This window comes from Lithobates pipiens, unplaced genomic scaffold (assembly GCF_037356315.1).
Source record: "Lithobates pipiens isolate NorthernLeopardFrog02 unplaced genomic scaffold, aLitPip1_a1.2 Scaffold_13, whole genome shotgun sequence".
NCBI classification, from domain to species: domain Eukaryota; kingdom Metazoa; phylum Chordata; class Amphibia; order Anura; family Ranidae; genus Lithobates; species Lithobates pipiens.
In genome coordinates, this window is record NW_027507718.1 from 479,710,299 (window position 1) to 479,726,162 (window position 15,864).

Below are 15,864 nucleotides of genomic sequence, written 5' to 3' on the forward strand. Positions count from 1 at the left end.
CAAATAGTGTCCAACCTGTACTGCGCATGCGCAGTATGGAGCAGACGAAGCTTCGGAAAATCTCCGAAGCGGAACGGCGCCGGCACCGTGAGTGGAGGTGGTAGCCCCACCATCCAAGCGGACATAGGGTTGTGAATATAAGAGGGCCCCTCGTGGGCGAGCTTCGCTCGCCACGCTTCGGGCTCGGCCTCGCTGCGCTCGCCTCTTTTTTATTCCTACTCTATGTCCACTTGGATAGTGGGGATAGAACCTGGACTCACGGCGCAGGCGCCGTTCATCCTCGGCAATTTTCGGAATCTGTGTTGCTGTGTACTGCGCATGCACAGTACGCATCGGACACTATCCGATGGAGGACGTTATATGACAAGACACCGGACTTCAGTTTTTTTCTAAGAGTACCTCTGGCCAGCTGGGGAGATACAAGAATTCATTAATAACATACCATCACATATTACTACCGTACCTGTGTGGAGCTCTTCCTCAAGACCCCCCATAAATTCGGGTGGGTAACTAGTGCTGTCCTGAAAGACTACTGGAAAAGATGTTATCGGTAAGCGTAACTTTAATTTTCCCTCCCGTCTTTCAGGACAGCCACAATGAAATGATAGCCGAGCACTTACCACTTAGGGTGGGACTATGGTTTGCAAAACCTTTCGCCCAAAGGCTTGCTCATTTGACAACACCAGGTCCACCCTATAATGTTTTACAAAGGTGGAGAAACTGGACCACATTGCTTCTTTGCAAATTTGATCTGGCGTCACTCCAGCCCTTTCCACTTGAGAAGCCGCCATAGCCCTAGTAGTGTGCTTTTATACCAACAGGAACTTCTTTCCCTGGTAACATATAGGCCGGGCCAATGGTTACCCTGAGCCACCTGGCAATAGTGTATCAAGACGCTTTATACCCTATCCTTGCCCCAGAAAACAAAATAAACAAAGAATCTGACTTCCTTACTGCTTTCGTCAGTTCTAAGTACTGCAGGATACATCTCCTTACATCTAATTTGTGAAATTTAAACTCCCTTTCTCCTGAGAGATTAGGGTAAAAAAGTGAGTAAAACTATCTCCTGGCTTCTATGAAACTTGAAAGCCACTTTAGGTAAGAATGCCGGCTCCATTTTGAAAACTACCAGTTCGAAAATACAACACAAAAAGGGGGTCTGACTGATAAAGCCTCTATTTCGCTGACCCTCCTGGTAGTTGTCACTGCAATCAAAAATATTGTCTTGAAAGTAAGATCCTTTAGTGAACAATTTTCTAAAGGTTCAAATGGTGGCTCCGTTAGGGCCTGTAAGACCAAAGATAGGTCTCACTTGGGGAAGGGTAGGCCTTGAACTGGTCTCTGCCTCCCTAGTGCTCTGAAAAATTCTGACCACCCAAGGGTTGGCAGCCATAGGCTTTTCCAAATATGCACTAAGTGCTAATACCTGACTCTTTAGGGTACTCATCTGCCCCGCACTGCAGAAACTCCAAAACTACTATGGAGCTCTGTACCTCGAAGAAATTTCCTGCGCACCAGTCATTAGAGCATAACAAGACCCTTTTGAAGATCAGGCGCATCTCCTTTCTGCTATTGAGGAGAGTGGATATCCTTTCTGAAAATCCCTTGGCTTTTCATAACCCTTAAATTTTTGTAACAAAACACTGCGCTATTCTTACCAAAAAGTGAAAATAAATAAACCACACAGGAGAGCTGCTAACACATCACTAGGGTATCGAGTGTAAGGTAGACAATGCTACATAAAAAAGTGTAGCGCTTCTCAAAACTTCAAACACCAAACATCATTAAGCCTTCCTTATAAGTGTAAAATTATACAAATACAGTGAGGAAATTCCACTATAAAGTGGTGCTCATAACACATAAAATCTTACGTAAGTATTAATTACTATGTAAACATATATTTGTGAAAAAATGAAAGAAAAAGTTTTTCCAAAAAATCCAGGAAATGGAAAAAAAAGGGGGAAAACAGAGTCCCAATAGAACAGTACAGAGCCCTTGGTGTATGGTGTCCTTCTATAATCCACAAGTGTGCAGGAAATATATTACACCTCCTTTCTGAAAAGCTTGTGCATTAACCTCGTGAAGTTCCCGTCACCAGGCGAATTGAACGCTTACCGGAATTATTGGATCCTCACAAATTTACATTTGGGGGATCATACAGGCTTTTGCAACCATATGCAGATTCTCACAGCAACCAGTTATCCAGGGGGACCTCGAGTATAGACAATCCCTTCATATGTTGAGAGTTTTAACTCCAGCCAGTATAAAATGGCCGCCGGCATGCGTTCCACACCTCATTATGAAAACATTCCAAGAAGCCAGGGTTAACTTGTATTAAATTAAGTTGTATACAAGCCCATAATTTATAGCCATAGTGGACCTCTTGTTAGAAGTATAAAGTATCGCATTAAGAGAGCAGCTGACAGCTTCAAAAACTAATGCGATACTGGCTGGCGGCCATTTTATACCGGAAATGAATTCCGGTGACACGGGCTGAATTAATCTGTGCCTAATTGGGGGTCTTGGTATTTAAGTGAGTAGGTTGCAGTTGAGTGGTACCCCAGATGACGTCTTCTACGATGAAACGCGTCGGGACTCTACGGCAATCGTGTTTTATCTTGCTAAGCGCTTAAACTACTGTACACATGTGAGTTTTGTACTTTTATCTTTTATTTTTCTATAAAAACGGAATTACACTATTTTTGGTCCCTGTTTTCTCTTCGAATGTATTTAACATGCCTATGGGTATATCTGGCTGGAGTTAAAACTCTCAAGATATGAAGGGATTGTCTATACTCGAGGTCCCCCTGGATAACTGGTTGCTGTGAGAATCTGCATATGGTTGCAAAAGCCTGTATGATCCCCCAAATGTAAATTTGTGAGGATCCAATAATTCCGGTAAGCGTTCAATTCGCCTGGTGACGGGAACTTCACGAGGTTAATGCACGAGCTTTTCAGAAAGGAGGTGTAATATATTTCCTGCACACTTGTGGATTATAGAAGGACACCATACACCAAGGACTCTGTACTGTTCTATTGGGACTCTGTTTTCCCCCTTTTTTTCTATTTCCTGGATTTTTTGGAAAAACTTTTTCTTTCATTTTTTCACAAATATATGTTTACATAGTAATTAATACTTACGTAAGATTTTATGTGTTATGAGCACCATTTTATAGTGGAATTTCCTCACTGTATTTGTATAATTTTACACTTATAAGGAAGGCTTAATGATGTTTGGTGTTTGAAGTTTTGAGAAGCGCTACACTTTTTCATAACTCTTCCTCAGTAACCAGGCCACCAGATTCCATCAAGGTACCTGGGAACAAAGGACTGGGCCCTGTGAAAATAGATCCTCCCTGGGTGGTAGGAACCATGGGGGCTCTACTGCTAACTTTTTGAGGATTGAGAACCAGGACCTTTTGGGCCGATGTGGTGCCACTGAGATCAGAGAGGTGTTCTCTGTTTGAAATTTTCTCAGCACTGCCGGTAGCAAGACTGGTGGTGGGAATGCATAGCTTTTTGTGAAACGCCAGCTGTGTGTTAGCACATCCACCCCTAATGCGTCTTCCCACCTGTTTAAGGAGAAGAAACAGGGTTTTTGCATTGTCCTTTGATGTGAAGAGGTCCACGTCTGGGGGTCCCCATCTTTTGGATAGAAGACTGAAGACCTCCTGGTTGAGGACCCAATCTCCCTCTCTCAGCTGCTTCCTGCTGAGAAAGTCCGCCACCACATTATTTTCAGCTTTTAGAAAAAACGCCGATAGGGAGAGTGCGTTGGTCTCGGCCCAGCTCAGGACCTCTGTTGCCAAGGTGAACAGGATTCTGCTCCTCATGCTGACTTGCTTGTTTATGTATGCGACCACCGAGGAGTTGTCTGAGCACACTTGAATGTGGTGGACTTGTAGTTCCCTCCTGAAGGACCTGAGTTCCGGATGGCTTTTAGTTCCTTCCAATTGGACGACCTTTAGAGCTCCTCATCCCTCCAGGTGCCCCATGCCAGTAGGGTTCCTAAGTGGGCGCCCCATCCTTTGCCGCTTGTGTCTGTGGTCACCACCCTGGAGACCGAGATGAGCCACAGACGACCCTGTGACAGGTTTACCATTTGCCTCCACCACCAGAGGGATCTTTTTGGCTATGACTAAGCACTGTTAAGTGTGAAACGTGTCAGTTCATTTGTCCCATTTTTTGCTGTGGCTTGTATCTGTTGGACTTTTTAAAAATATATGGGACCACAGCCAGGAGTCGTTAAACACCTTAGCATACATTCCACCCAAGGTAAAAAGATCCCTCTGGTGAAGGGAAGGGGATCACCGCTCCAGGTGGAAATATGGATATAGAACTCTCCTCAGAACTGGAACACCAGGTGCCGGCTAAGCATATAGCAACATGAGGCAAAAAGGAAGTTCTGGACACTCCGGAATATAGCCTTTTTTTAAGACAAAGGTTCGAAGGGGATGAAAATGTAGCCCTGCCCACTGAACTGCTGGGATGGTTGAAGTTAGTAGTCCCAGAGTTGACAAGGCTGACCTTATAGAGACCTGCTGGTTGTTCTGGAGAGAGGCCACTGCCTTGTCCAATTTCTGTGATTTTTCTGCCTGAAGAAAAACCCTCAACTGAGTGAAGTCTAGCAGGTACCCTAGGTAGGTAATGTGCTGAGATGGAATCAAGCTGGACTTTTCCAGGTTCAGCAGCCACCCCAGACCTGTCAGGATTTTCTTTGTCAGTTCCAGATTTCTGGTTAACTGTTCTGGAGATGCTGCATAGAGGAGCAGGTCGTCCAGATATGCAATTATTGAGACTCCTTTGAGTCGCAGAAAGGCCATGGCTTCTGGCATGACCTTTGTGAAGATTGGGGGTGATGAGCATAGGCCAAATGAAAGCGCCTGAAACTGTAGATGGATTGTTTCTCCTATGTTCACCACTAGACAGAGAAACTTCTGGAAAGCTTTTGCGATAGGGATGTAGAGGTAGGCGTCCTTGAGGTCTAGCGACGCCATGTAGCAATTCTGGGGTAGCAAGGCTCTGACTGTAAAGATTGATTCCATATGGAACCTGTAAAGATTGATTCCATACGGAACCTCCTGTAGGGTGCAGACTGGTTCAGGAGTTTTAGGTTCAGGATCAATCTGTAGTTTCCTGAGGGTTTTTGCACCACAAATATGTGTGAGTAAAAACCCCCACCTTCCTCCAATTCTTTTAACGCCCCCAGTAGGGCCTCGGCCTTCTCCGCACACCTGGGAAGGTGTGTGACAGGGAGTCTTCATGGGGGTGTCTTGTAAATTCCAGGTGGTACCCCCTCCTTACAGATAAACTGACTGGAGGAGACCATCTGCCACTGTGGGAGGAAGGCCCCCAGTCTTCCTTCCACCGTGTTTGGAACGTCATTGGCTTTTTTGGGGCTGTTCAGGACAATGAAAAATTGCGCCTCCCCTGCACTTGCCCCTTTGGCCCCAAGTTTTCTTTTCCCGCTCAGGCTTGGGGCCCTCCTTTGTCTCTGTGGACGAAACCCTTTCTTTATCTGAACTGGGGGTGTGCTTTTAACCCGGAAGGATTTCTTTTTGTCCAAGGTGCGATCTAGCACAGCTTCTAGACCCGGGCCGAAAAGTAAATCTCCCATCAATGGGATCCCGCACAGTTTAACTTTAGAGGCACTATCGCCCCGCCAAGTTTTTAGCCAGAGGGCTCTTCTGGCTGAGTTAGCTAGAGCTGCGGTTCTGGCAGACATGCGGACAGACTCTGCCGACGCATCCGCTATATATGCCACTCCTCGCAGAATAGTAGGAAAAGATGACAATATAGTTTCCTTGGTGGTTCCTGCTTAAATATGAGCCTGAATTTGGAAATCCAATGCTCCAGGTTGCGGGCCACTACTGTGCCAGCCATTTTTGGTTTCAGAGTTTCTATGGTTGATTCCCAGGTTTTCTTTAGAAGGGAATCCTTTCTCTTATCCATAGTATCTGCTAGAGCTCTCATGTCCTTAAAGGCCATCATGGACTGGGAAAACTTTTTCTGTTCCCCGATGCCCCTGTACATCTGGTTGTTGAGTGTCAGGGGTTTCTTGTCCACCTGAATTCCAAGGGTGGTGTAAATTGCCCCCAAGAGGTCCTCTACCTTTTCCAGGGAAAGCTTAAATCTAGATGGTTACCTGGACTCCCCATCCTGGTCCTCTTCCTCCGATTCCTCCTGGGAACCAGAGGTAGCACTATCCGCCTCTTCCCTAGACTCCTCTCTGGAGGTCTCAGTAGCTCCATCTGCTGTGACAGTGGCAGCCAGTTGGGAAGGTGCAGAGCCCTGTGCTTGTGGAGGGGTTGTAATTTGAGGGATTCGTAGGAAGCTGAAACCCTTCAAAAAAGTATTCAAATGACTGAAAGGTGGACGAAAGTTCCTTTACTGAAACCGCTAATCCTGATTCCTCCTCTGATGAATCTATACAGTGTTTGCATAATACTTTTGTCCAAGATTCCCCTAGGGTATCCCTACAAGAGGCGCACTTTCTCTTAGAGCTATGTGACGATCTTGATTTCTCAGTAGCTTTATGAAATACATGCAAGAACAAATAAATAACATCCCCTTTCACCCCTAGGCATACAGGTTACAACCCTTGGGGGCCCTGCGGGCCTTTTAAAAAAAGGTAAGGACCTGAGCACCCCCCATGACCATCCAGAGGGCCCCCCCCCCCCCCCCCAACTACAAGGAACCATGTTTGGAGGAGGAAAAACCTAGATAAAGAGATCCCTTACCTTTGGATGGCTGGAGCTAGCATCGTTGTGCGTTGTCTGGGCATCTGCTTCAGACATGGCCGCAGCTGCTGTGGAGTCTCACGCTCCCTGTGCCACATTCCCAACTCCTCTCTAGACTGTGCCCGCCCACTATCAGCACTGTGAACCGGAAGTCGCGGGTCAAAGGGAAACATCCACCCTCTGCAGAAAATCAGCCTACGTGGTTCCAATGCGGGCGGCACCCATTTACAGGGGCCTCTCTGCTGCATTCCTGTGAATGCGATGTTGGGACTCCAGATCTTCCGCTCGCACTTAGTGAAGATGGGGTGGCGAACTGTGCGGTCAGGTATGTACCTCACTGGTGTCCTTGGGAGTGCCCCGGCCTCCCCTACACGCTTCAAAGCCAAAGTGTCTCCCAGACTGTGTGGCCCGGTTCCTAACAGTGTCTCCCCACCGTCGGAAACACAAACAACTGAAGTCTGGCAGGGGGAAGTGGAATTTTATGAGCTGGTGCAGAGTTTTCTAGGAAGGGGAGGAGCCAAGGTCTCTCATTGTGGCTGTCCTGAAAGATGGCGAGGGAAAATCCCAATAAGCGTATATTGATTGTAAATGCAATAAGTTTTGCATAAACCAAACTATGGGATATTTTTATTTTTTACTAGTATTGGTGTCGATCAGCAATATTGCAGCAGACAGTTGGACACTGACGCTTTTTGGGGACCAGTGACACTAATACTGTGATCAGTATGAAAAATATGCACTGTCACTGTACTAATGACACTGGCTGGAAAGGGTTTAAACATCAGGGGGAATCAAAGGGTTAACTTTGTGCCTAGCCTGTTTTACTGTACAGTAAGGGAGGTGCTTTTACTAGGGGAAGGTATGGATCCATGTCCCTGCTTTGCAGAGACACAGGATTTATGCCTTCTGTACTAACAGTGGACATCGAGTCCATGGTACCCACGGATTAGTTCGCGCTGTGAGCAGGCCACCAGCGGCGAGCGTGCTTAGCCCAGACCCAGAAGTGTCGGATCACGTATTAGGTATGTGATCTGGTGCAGCTGTATGGTAACGCTGTGGCTAAAGGATATCTAAACCCCCCCCTCCCAAAAAAAAAAAATATGTCATATATTGTAGCATACCAATCCTTAAAAGGGTTGTATTTTATGCATCGAGGTGAAAAACCTATTGTAGTGCACCCATCCCCCAGCCCCCCCCCCCCCCCCCCTCGATTTAGTCTTCTGAGCCCGTTCATTCCCACGTCGGAGAGGCACACACTCTCTCTGGCTGGTGTCTCGCCTTTTAATTGGAGAGATAGCAGCGGGGGGGGTCAGGGTTCACCATACCCCAAATAAAACGTGGCTGTAGACTTAATTCACTTTGGGCAGTACAGTGGTTTGATGGTTACCACTTATGCTTCAAGCCAGTGCAGATGGGGACGGTTAAGGAAAGACATGGCAACCTAGCTCATTAAAAAATAATAATAATTTCCATGAAAATTCTATGGCAAAGGCTTTTAGAAGTGTGTCATAAAAAGTGCCCAGAGAGTTGGCCCACAGGATCAGAGATATTCAAATATGACCAGTACACTTTAGGGTTGATTTACTAAAGGCAAACAGAATGTTCACTTTACAAGTGCAGTTGCTCCAGAGCTTAGTAAACGAGGTAAAGCTTCACTTTACAAAAGAATATCCAATCACATGCAAGGAAAGTGAAAAAATTTTTTTTTTTCGCTTGAACGTGATTGGATGATGGAAGTCAACAGAGCTTACCCTCTTTTACGAAGATCTGGAGCAACCACACATGTGCACCTGTACAAGTGCAACTGTACGTGCAAAGTGCACAGTCGGTTTTCCTTTAGTAAACCAAACCCTTTGAGTTTTCTGCACCATTCAAGTTAAAGTGGTTGTAAACGCAGAAGGTTTTTTTCTTATCTTTATCTATGCATAGAGGCGATCAGCCTGTGGCACTGCTGAGGTGTTATGAAAGCCCAGGTGGCTTTGATAGCGGGCTTCAGCTCATCTGAATTGTTGGGTCTGCTGTCTCTCATCTTTCTCTTGACAATACCCCACAGATTCTCTATGGGTTTGGGCCAGGCAAGTTTGCTGGCCAGCCAAGCACAATGATACCATGATCATTGAACCAGGTATTGGTGCCAAGTCCTGCTGGAAAATTAAATCAGCATTTCTATAAAGTTGGTCAGCAGAAGGAAGCATGAAGTGCTCTAGAATTTCCTGACAGAGGGCTGTGCTGACATTGGACTTGATAAAACACAATGGGCCAACACCAGCAGATGACATGGCTCCCCCAAATCATCACACTCTGGACCTCATGCAACATGGATTCTGTGTCTCTCCACTCTGGGACCTTTATTTCCAAATGAAATGCAACATTTTCCACAGTAAGTGATGAGCAGGACTTGGCACCTGCCCACACTCCCAATACTTGGTTTAATGATCATGGTATCACTGTGCTTGATTGGCCAGCCAACTGGCCTGACCTAAACCCCATAGATAATCTGTGGGGTATTGTCAAGAGGAAGATAAGAGACACCAGAACCAACAATGCAGATGAGCTGAAAGCCACTATCATAGAAACCAGGGCTTCCATAACACCTCCGCCGTGCCACAGGCTGATCGCTTCCATGCCACGCTGCATTGAAGCAATAATTCATGCAAAAGGAGCCCGACCAAGTATTGAGTGCATACTATACCATACATGGACAAACTTTTCAGTAAGCCAACATTTCTGTATTAAAAATCTTTTTTTTATTGGTCTTATGTATTATTCTAATTTTCTGAGATACTGAGTTTTGGGTTTTCACTAGCTGTGAGCCATAATTATCAAAATTAAAAGAAATAAATGCTTGAAATAGATCACTCTGTGTGTAACACATCTATATAAAATATATCAGTTCCACTTTTTGAACTGAATTCCTGAAATAAATTAACTTTTTGATAATATTCTAATTTTATGAGATGCATCTGTATATGCAAACCTGTTTGCTTTGGCTGCTAGGGTGCACAAAGCACCACAATGTCCCACTACCATGTTCACACCAAAAGACCATACGATACTCACATTGTACCCATACACATATCCATTAGGTAGCATCATAGGAGGGTTGTTTTCATTCATGACATCTCCTGAAATCTTGCACACCAGTCTGGAGTTGGCACAGTGTGCCATTGGAAGAGGCTGAGCTAGCTTGTTCAGGGACTTGCTGCACACTGGACAGTCGGGGTTCTTAGAAGTCCCGTCTTCTTTGTAGCACTGACTGTTAGGAATGTGGTCAAGGATAAATGTCATTCACAACACAAAACAAAGACAATACAGTTATAACCCCTTTAAAGTGGTTATAAAGGCAACATATTTTTTTTTTTTTAACCTTAATGCATTCCCTCCATTAAAGGTAAAAAATGTCCCACTACTTTTTTTTGCCCCACTCTTCCCTAAACCGACATGAGCCTGTCAGTGATCATCCTGGCTTGAGGTCTTCTCCCTTCACTTCCTGGTCTTGCAGGGGACTCAGGCAAGTGGGGGGCTCCTGCTGCTGTCAGTCAAATCCTGTGAGGAGGGAGATTGAAGAGGCATGGCTAAGCCACGCTGTGTATGTCTATGCATGCACACAGCCTGGCTATGGAGCATGCCTGCACATGGTTTACTGAGGGGGCACTTGTAGGAAAAAGAACCACAGAGCAGCGGTGGGGGACCACCATAAAAGTAGTAAAGGATTGCTCTGTGCAATACCATAACATAATTTTTATTTTAACCACTTCCCGCCCAAGGATGCCATATGACGTTGAATTTCAGTGGGAATATCTGAATGATGCCTGCAACTACAGGCATCATTCAGATATACTGGCGATTCTGTGCACCATAAGAATGATCACAGGGGCAGCTCTGCCACTTGACCATTCTTATATGCGACGGGAGTGGAATCCCCCCCCCCCCCCCACTGGCATCCGGTGCTTCTCCGGGCTCTCCCGTGCCATCAGGGACCCGGAGAAAGAATCGTCCGCCGCCGGATAGCGACCATAGAGATTTCTTTATGACCGTTGGAGGCCCAGATGAGATGTTATGACGTCACGTCCGGGTTGCAGATGTAAACAAAGCTGGGATTGCAGCTGGTAAGCATGAGATCGTGGATTTTTTTTCCAATCTCATGCTTTCCAGCCTGGAGGAGAGTGGGGTACTATTGACCCTGTATCTCTCCATAAAAAGAGGACCTGTCACAAACGATTGCTATTACAAGGGATTTTTACATTCCTTGTAATAGGAATAAAAGTGATCAAAAAATAAATAAAAAGTAAAAGTGTAAAAAAAAAAAAAAAGGAAAAAAGTAAAAGAAAAAAAATTATAATTTAAACCGCCCCTGTCCCCGGAAGCTAACGCTCAAAAACAAACGCACACGTAAGTGTAAAAGAAAGTGTAAAAAAACTAAAAATAATAATTTAAACTGCCCCTGTCCCCAGTAGCTCACGCTCGAAAGCGAATGCACACGCAAGTCCCGTCCACATACGTAAACGCTGTTCAAACCACACATGTGAGGTACCGCTGCGTGCGTTAGAGCGCGAGTAACAATTCTAGACCTAGACCTTCTCTGTACCCCTAAACGTGTAACCTGTAAAAAAAAATTAAAGCGTCACCTATGGAGATTTTTAAGAACCGAAGTTTTACATTTTAAAGCAATTTCAAATCGTGACATGTTGGGTTTCTATTTACTCGGCGTAACATCATCTTTCACATCATAAAATTGGGCTAACTTTACTGTTTTGTTATTTTTTAAATCATGAAACAGTTTTTGTTTTTTTTCAAAAAAGTAAAACGCATTTGAAAAATTGTTGTGCAACTACCATGCGAGATAAAAAGTTGCAATGACCGCCATTTTATTACCTAGGGTGTCTGCTAAAAAAAAAAAAAAAATTATATATATATATATATATATATATATATGGAAAGGCCAGTATGGTGGCCTGGAATTATGGGTGGAGCCCGGTGGAGTATATAACCAGCCCGTTCGCCTGGCTCCCTCGTCGGTTCCGGTGCGCGATACCTGATACGTCAGAAATAAAGGGCCGACTATCCACAAGACTTTACAGTGAGCCGGGTTCGTGAGTTCCTACGTTTTCGTCCGCCTCGTGTCGACAAAGCCTTGTCGTTCGTCAGCGTCCGTCTGGTTGCCGTCTGAGTCGCTATACTCTAAATCGAAATTTTCCGTTGTCGTACAACACGTCTGGGCCGGCTGTCGCAGGTAGGGCTTCGGCACCCTTTTCGTTCATGTGTTATTAAGTCACGTAAACTAGATTCCTGAACTCACGAACCACTCACTCTAGATTACACGAACGTCTTAACTGCGACACTTGTATTCGATACCTCATGTCACTACCCCTTCTTCGAAGAAATCGTTGTCACCTTTTCGGTACTTGTCGTTCGTGCCAACAGGCACTTCGTTTCGTAGCACGTCATTGCTAAACCGAACGACTCATTTCATCGTGTTCGAATCGATCGAACCGTTTCGAAATCACAGCTGTCTGCTTGTCACGCTAAATTGAGCAGTCCGGGCAATGTCAATCTCAGGTTGTTCAAAAAAAAAAAAAAAAATCATTTTCATACCGTTTGTACTATGTCCGTCAGGTCATTTCTTTCCATGTCAATCATTGCAGTCATTTCAATCATGTCAGGCGGTTATGTCGAATCATTTCATTTCTGCCATTTCTAACCATGTTATCATTTCTGTCACTTACCGCGCTCCGATTCGAATCCCGTCGCATCTCTAACGCACCGATTCGCTTCGAAGTGCCCCAAGGTTCGGCCTCATTTCTGTACATGCTCCAGAGACTGAGTCACTCGCAGGTTCAAGCATGGTCCTTGATTCTAGTCTTTGTCATGGCATATCATTTCTGTCACTTATTACGCTCCAATTCGAATCCCATCGCATTCCTTATGCATCGATTCGTTCTGGTGCGCCCAGCTGCGACGCCTCATTTCAGTACCCCCCCCCCTTTTTTGCCTGAGCTCCACGTGGCAGGGTCCCCCCCCCTGCCTGAGCTCCACGCGGCGGGGTCCCCTCCCCCCCCCCCTGCCTGAGCTCCACGCGGCGGGGTTCACCCCCCGCCTGAGCTCCACGTGGCGGGGTCCCCCCCCCCCTGCCTGAGCTCCACGTGACGGGGTCACCCCCCGCCTGAGCTCCACGTGGCGGGCTCCACCTCCGCCTGAGCTCCACGTGGCAGGCCCCCCCCCCCTGAGCTCCACGTGGCGGGCTCCACCTCCGCCTGAGCTCCACGTGGCAGACCCCCCCCCCCCCTGCCTGAGCTCCACGTGGCGGGGTTCACCCCCCTGCCTGAGCTCCACGTGGCAGGGTCCACCTTCGCTTGAGCCCCACGTTCTATGTACAATTTTGGAAACGAAAAAAAAAAAAAAAATGGGGAAAGGGTAGGGAAAGGAAATTTCGCATCTGCGGCGCAACCAAGTCACGTCTCTGTCGCCATATGCACGTTATTCTAAATTTGGTTGTCTGCTCGTTTTGTTTAGGTAGCTCGTTTCAGTTATGTCTTTCATCACATTTCCAGTCTTACCTCCACTATTTAGCTAGACATCTCTCTGCAGGTATAGGAGTCTCATACAAACTCACCTTCATCTCCTCAGATCAGTCGAGTTTTCAGTAGGTCCAACCTGCACCGGGTCGGACGGTGCCTCCTTAGGTAAGAGAATCTTCTGGGAGGGAAACGCTCACAAGCGGTAGTATCCTTCTCTAAAAAAAAAAAAAAAAAAAAAAAAATGTTTGCTCAGGAGTCTCCTACGAGTCTTGTAATCCATGTCACCCTCTTAGGTTCCGTATAGGAGAAAAACCCGGACCCAAGGATTAATAGGCTCACCAAGCCTGGATTTTGCCACCATGTCCCAGGCTGGCAGCGAGGACTACACGGCTCCGTTGTCTCCGTCTCTCGTCTCAGAGAGCGGCAGCCAAAGGTCCTTCAGATCATGGACCATTCCCAGGCTGACAGCCGAGTTGAGGCGTAGGGGTGTACCCTTCCCAGCTACAGCCAGAAAGGCCGAGCTTTTCGGGCTCCTTTTTCCTCCCCCAGCCGCGGTCGAGGATAGTGTCCAGCAGGCCTCCCTGGGCTCTATCGCTGCTTCCATCACGCAGCTTCACACGCTGGTGTCATCCCTGACGACCTCAATGTCAGAGGTTCAGAGTCGGGTGGCCCTCCTCGAGACCCGCCCAGTCGTTTCTCCTCCTATACCAGCTTCACAAGCAGTGGAGAACACCAGCGCAGGTACCCCCGGGTGTACACCAGTAGTGTACCCTTCTCATTTAATTTCAGCCAACGTCAGGAAGGACATCCTAGAGGGCAAGGACGTCAATCTGGCTTCACTCCTGATATCCATTCATGAGCTGGCAGAAAACAAAGCTTACACTTGGGGGGACGTGTCGGTGGTCCTCAAAGCCAAAGACCCCAGGCTGGACAGGAAGCTTTCTGTCACCGAGTTCACCCTGGCCTTCGGCATGCTGAGGGATGTCATCTGCTCGGCCTCCCCCGGCAGGAGGGAGGAACTGGATCGTTACCTCCACGTGGTAGTTGACCTGGGGTATAAATACGGCGGTTTTTCATTTTATGACTATCACCGCTCCTTCCCCGCTAAGGCGGCCGCCAGGCTTTCCCAATTTCAGATACCTACGGATTGGAGTGTCATGGACACCGAGTTATTCTGCCGACACTTCGCAGGGCTGCGGTCTCCCCTTTGTGCCATTTGCCAGTCAGCTACTCACACCGCAACTTGGTGTGCCAGCTCAGTGGCAACCCCGCCCGTAGACGGTCCATCGACCTCAGGTACCGCCCAGGCCCTACCGGCGCCGGTACGCCTGCCGCAGACGGATAAACTGGGGCGCCCGGTCAAGACCTTGGGAGGCGCGGCCATCTGTAACAACTACAACAGTGGGTCGTGCAATTTCAGCCAGTGCAGGCTGCTCCATGTATGCTCACGATGTCATAGAGCTCATCCCAGGCTCATGTGCGAGGTCAAGCAGGCTAGAAAATCTTGACTAAGCCGGGTCAACGTGTCGTGGCTCAGTGTCTACCTCGCCAATCACCCCACCCCCTCACTTGCCACCTACCTAGTTCAGGGCTTTACTCAGGGCTTTCATACAGGACTTATCTCTCTCCCTCACCTTGCACACGAGTGCCAGAACCTGCGGTCAGCAGCCACGGACGTACAAGCCATCGACCAGCTATTACGGGCAGAGCTAGACCGGGATTTCATCATAGGCCCTTTCACGAAGCCCCCATTTAACACCTGGCGAGTCAGCCCTATTGGGCTTGTCAAGGGCAAGTTCTCCAATAAACTTAGGTTGGTCTACGATTTGTCAGCGCCTTATTCTTCCTCTGTCCCCAGTCTTAATTCTCTTATCCCCTCTGAGGAGTTCTCCCTTAAATACGCATCCGTAGACATGGCCATCCAGGCCATTCTCAAGTCAGGCACAGGAACATGGCTCTCCAAGGCCGACATCTCGGACGCCTTCAAGCTCCTTCCTATCCATCCATCTCTCTGGTGCTGGCATGGCATCAAATGGAGGGAGCTCTACTATTTTGCCACTAAGCTAACCTTCGGGTCCAAGAGTAGCCCCTGGCTCTTCGACTCGTTTGCGCAGGCTCTCGAATGGATCTTGCTGCACGTAGCCCAGTGCCAGGGAGTCATACACTATTTGGATGACTTCCTGCTGGTCGAGTCACCTGGCTCCCTTCCAGGGGATCTGGATAAACTAAGGGTGGTCTTCAATAACCTTGACGTCCCTATTGCTGAGCACAAGGTGGAGGGCCCTGCGCAGGCAATCACCTTCCTCGGGGTCAGCTTAAACACCAGCACTATGCAGGCCAGCCTCCCCCCGGATAAACTAAGCCGCATCAGGTCGGTCATGAGGGACTTCACCCGCACCAGAACTTGCACCAAGAGGCAGCTACAGTCCCTTCTCGGTATGCTTAATTTTGCTATGCGCATCATCCCTCAAGGTCGCGCTTTCGTATCACGCCTGTTAGTCCTACTGTCTCATTCACAAGACCCGGAGCACATCCTCAGCCTGGACCCCGCAGCTATAGCAGATCTTGCCATGTGGGAGGAATTCCTGACGTCCTGGAATGGTGTG

The 15,864-nt window shown here is 47.4% G+C and overlaps 1 protein-coding gene across 1 annotated transcript in view; it reads right to left on the bottom strand.

The window, feature by feature from the left end:
* Positions 1-15,864, bottom strand: part of MAEA (macrophage erythroblast attacher, E3 ubiquitin ligase) — a 149,425-nt gene that overhangs the window by 5,072 nt on the left and 128,489 nt on the right. The window contains exon 8 of the mRNA XM_077477943.1: positions 9,801-9,996. Within this exon, the coding sequence (XP_077334069.1) occupies positions 9,801-9,996 (196 nt within the window). The remainder of the gene's footprint in view (positions 1-9,800; positions 9,997-15,864) is intronic.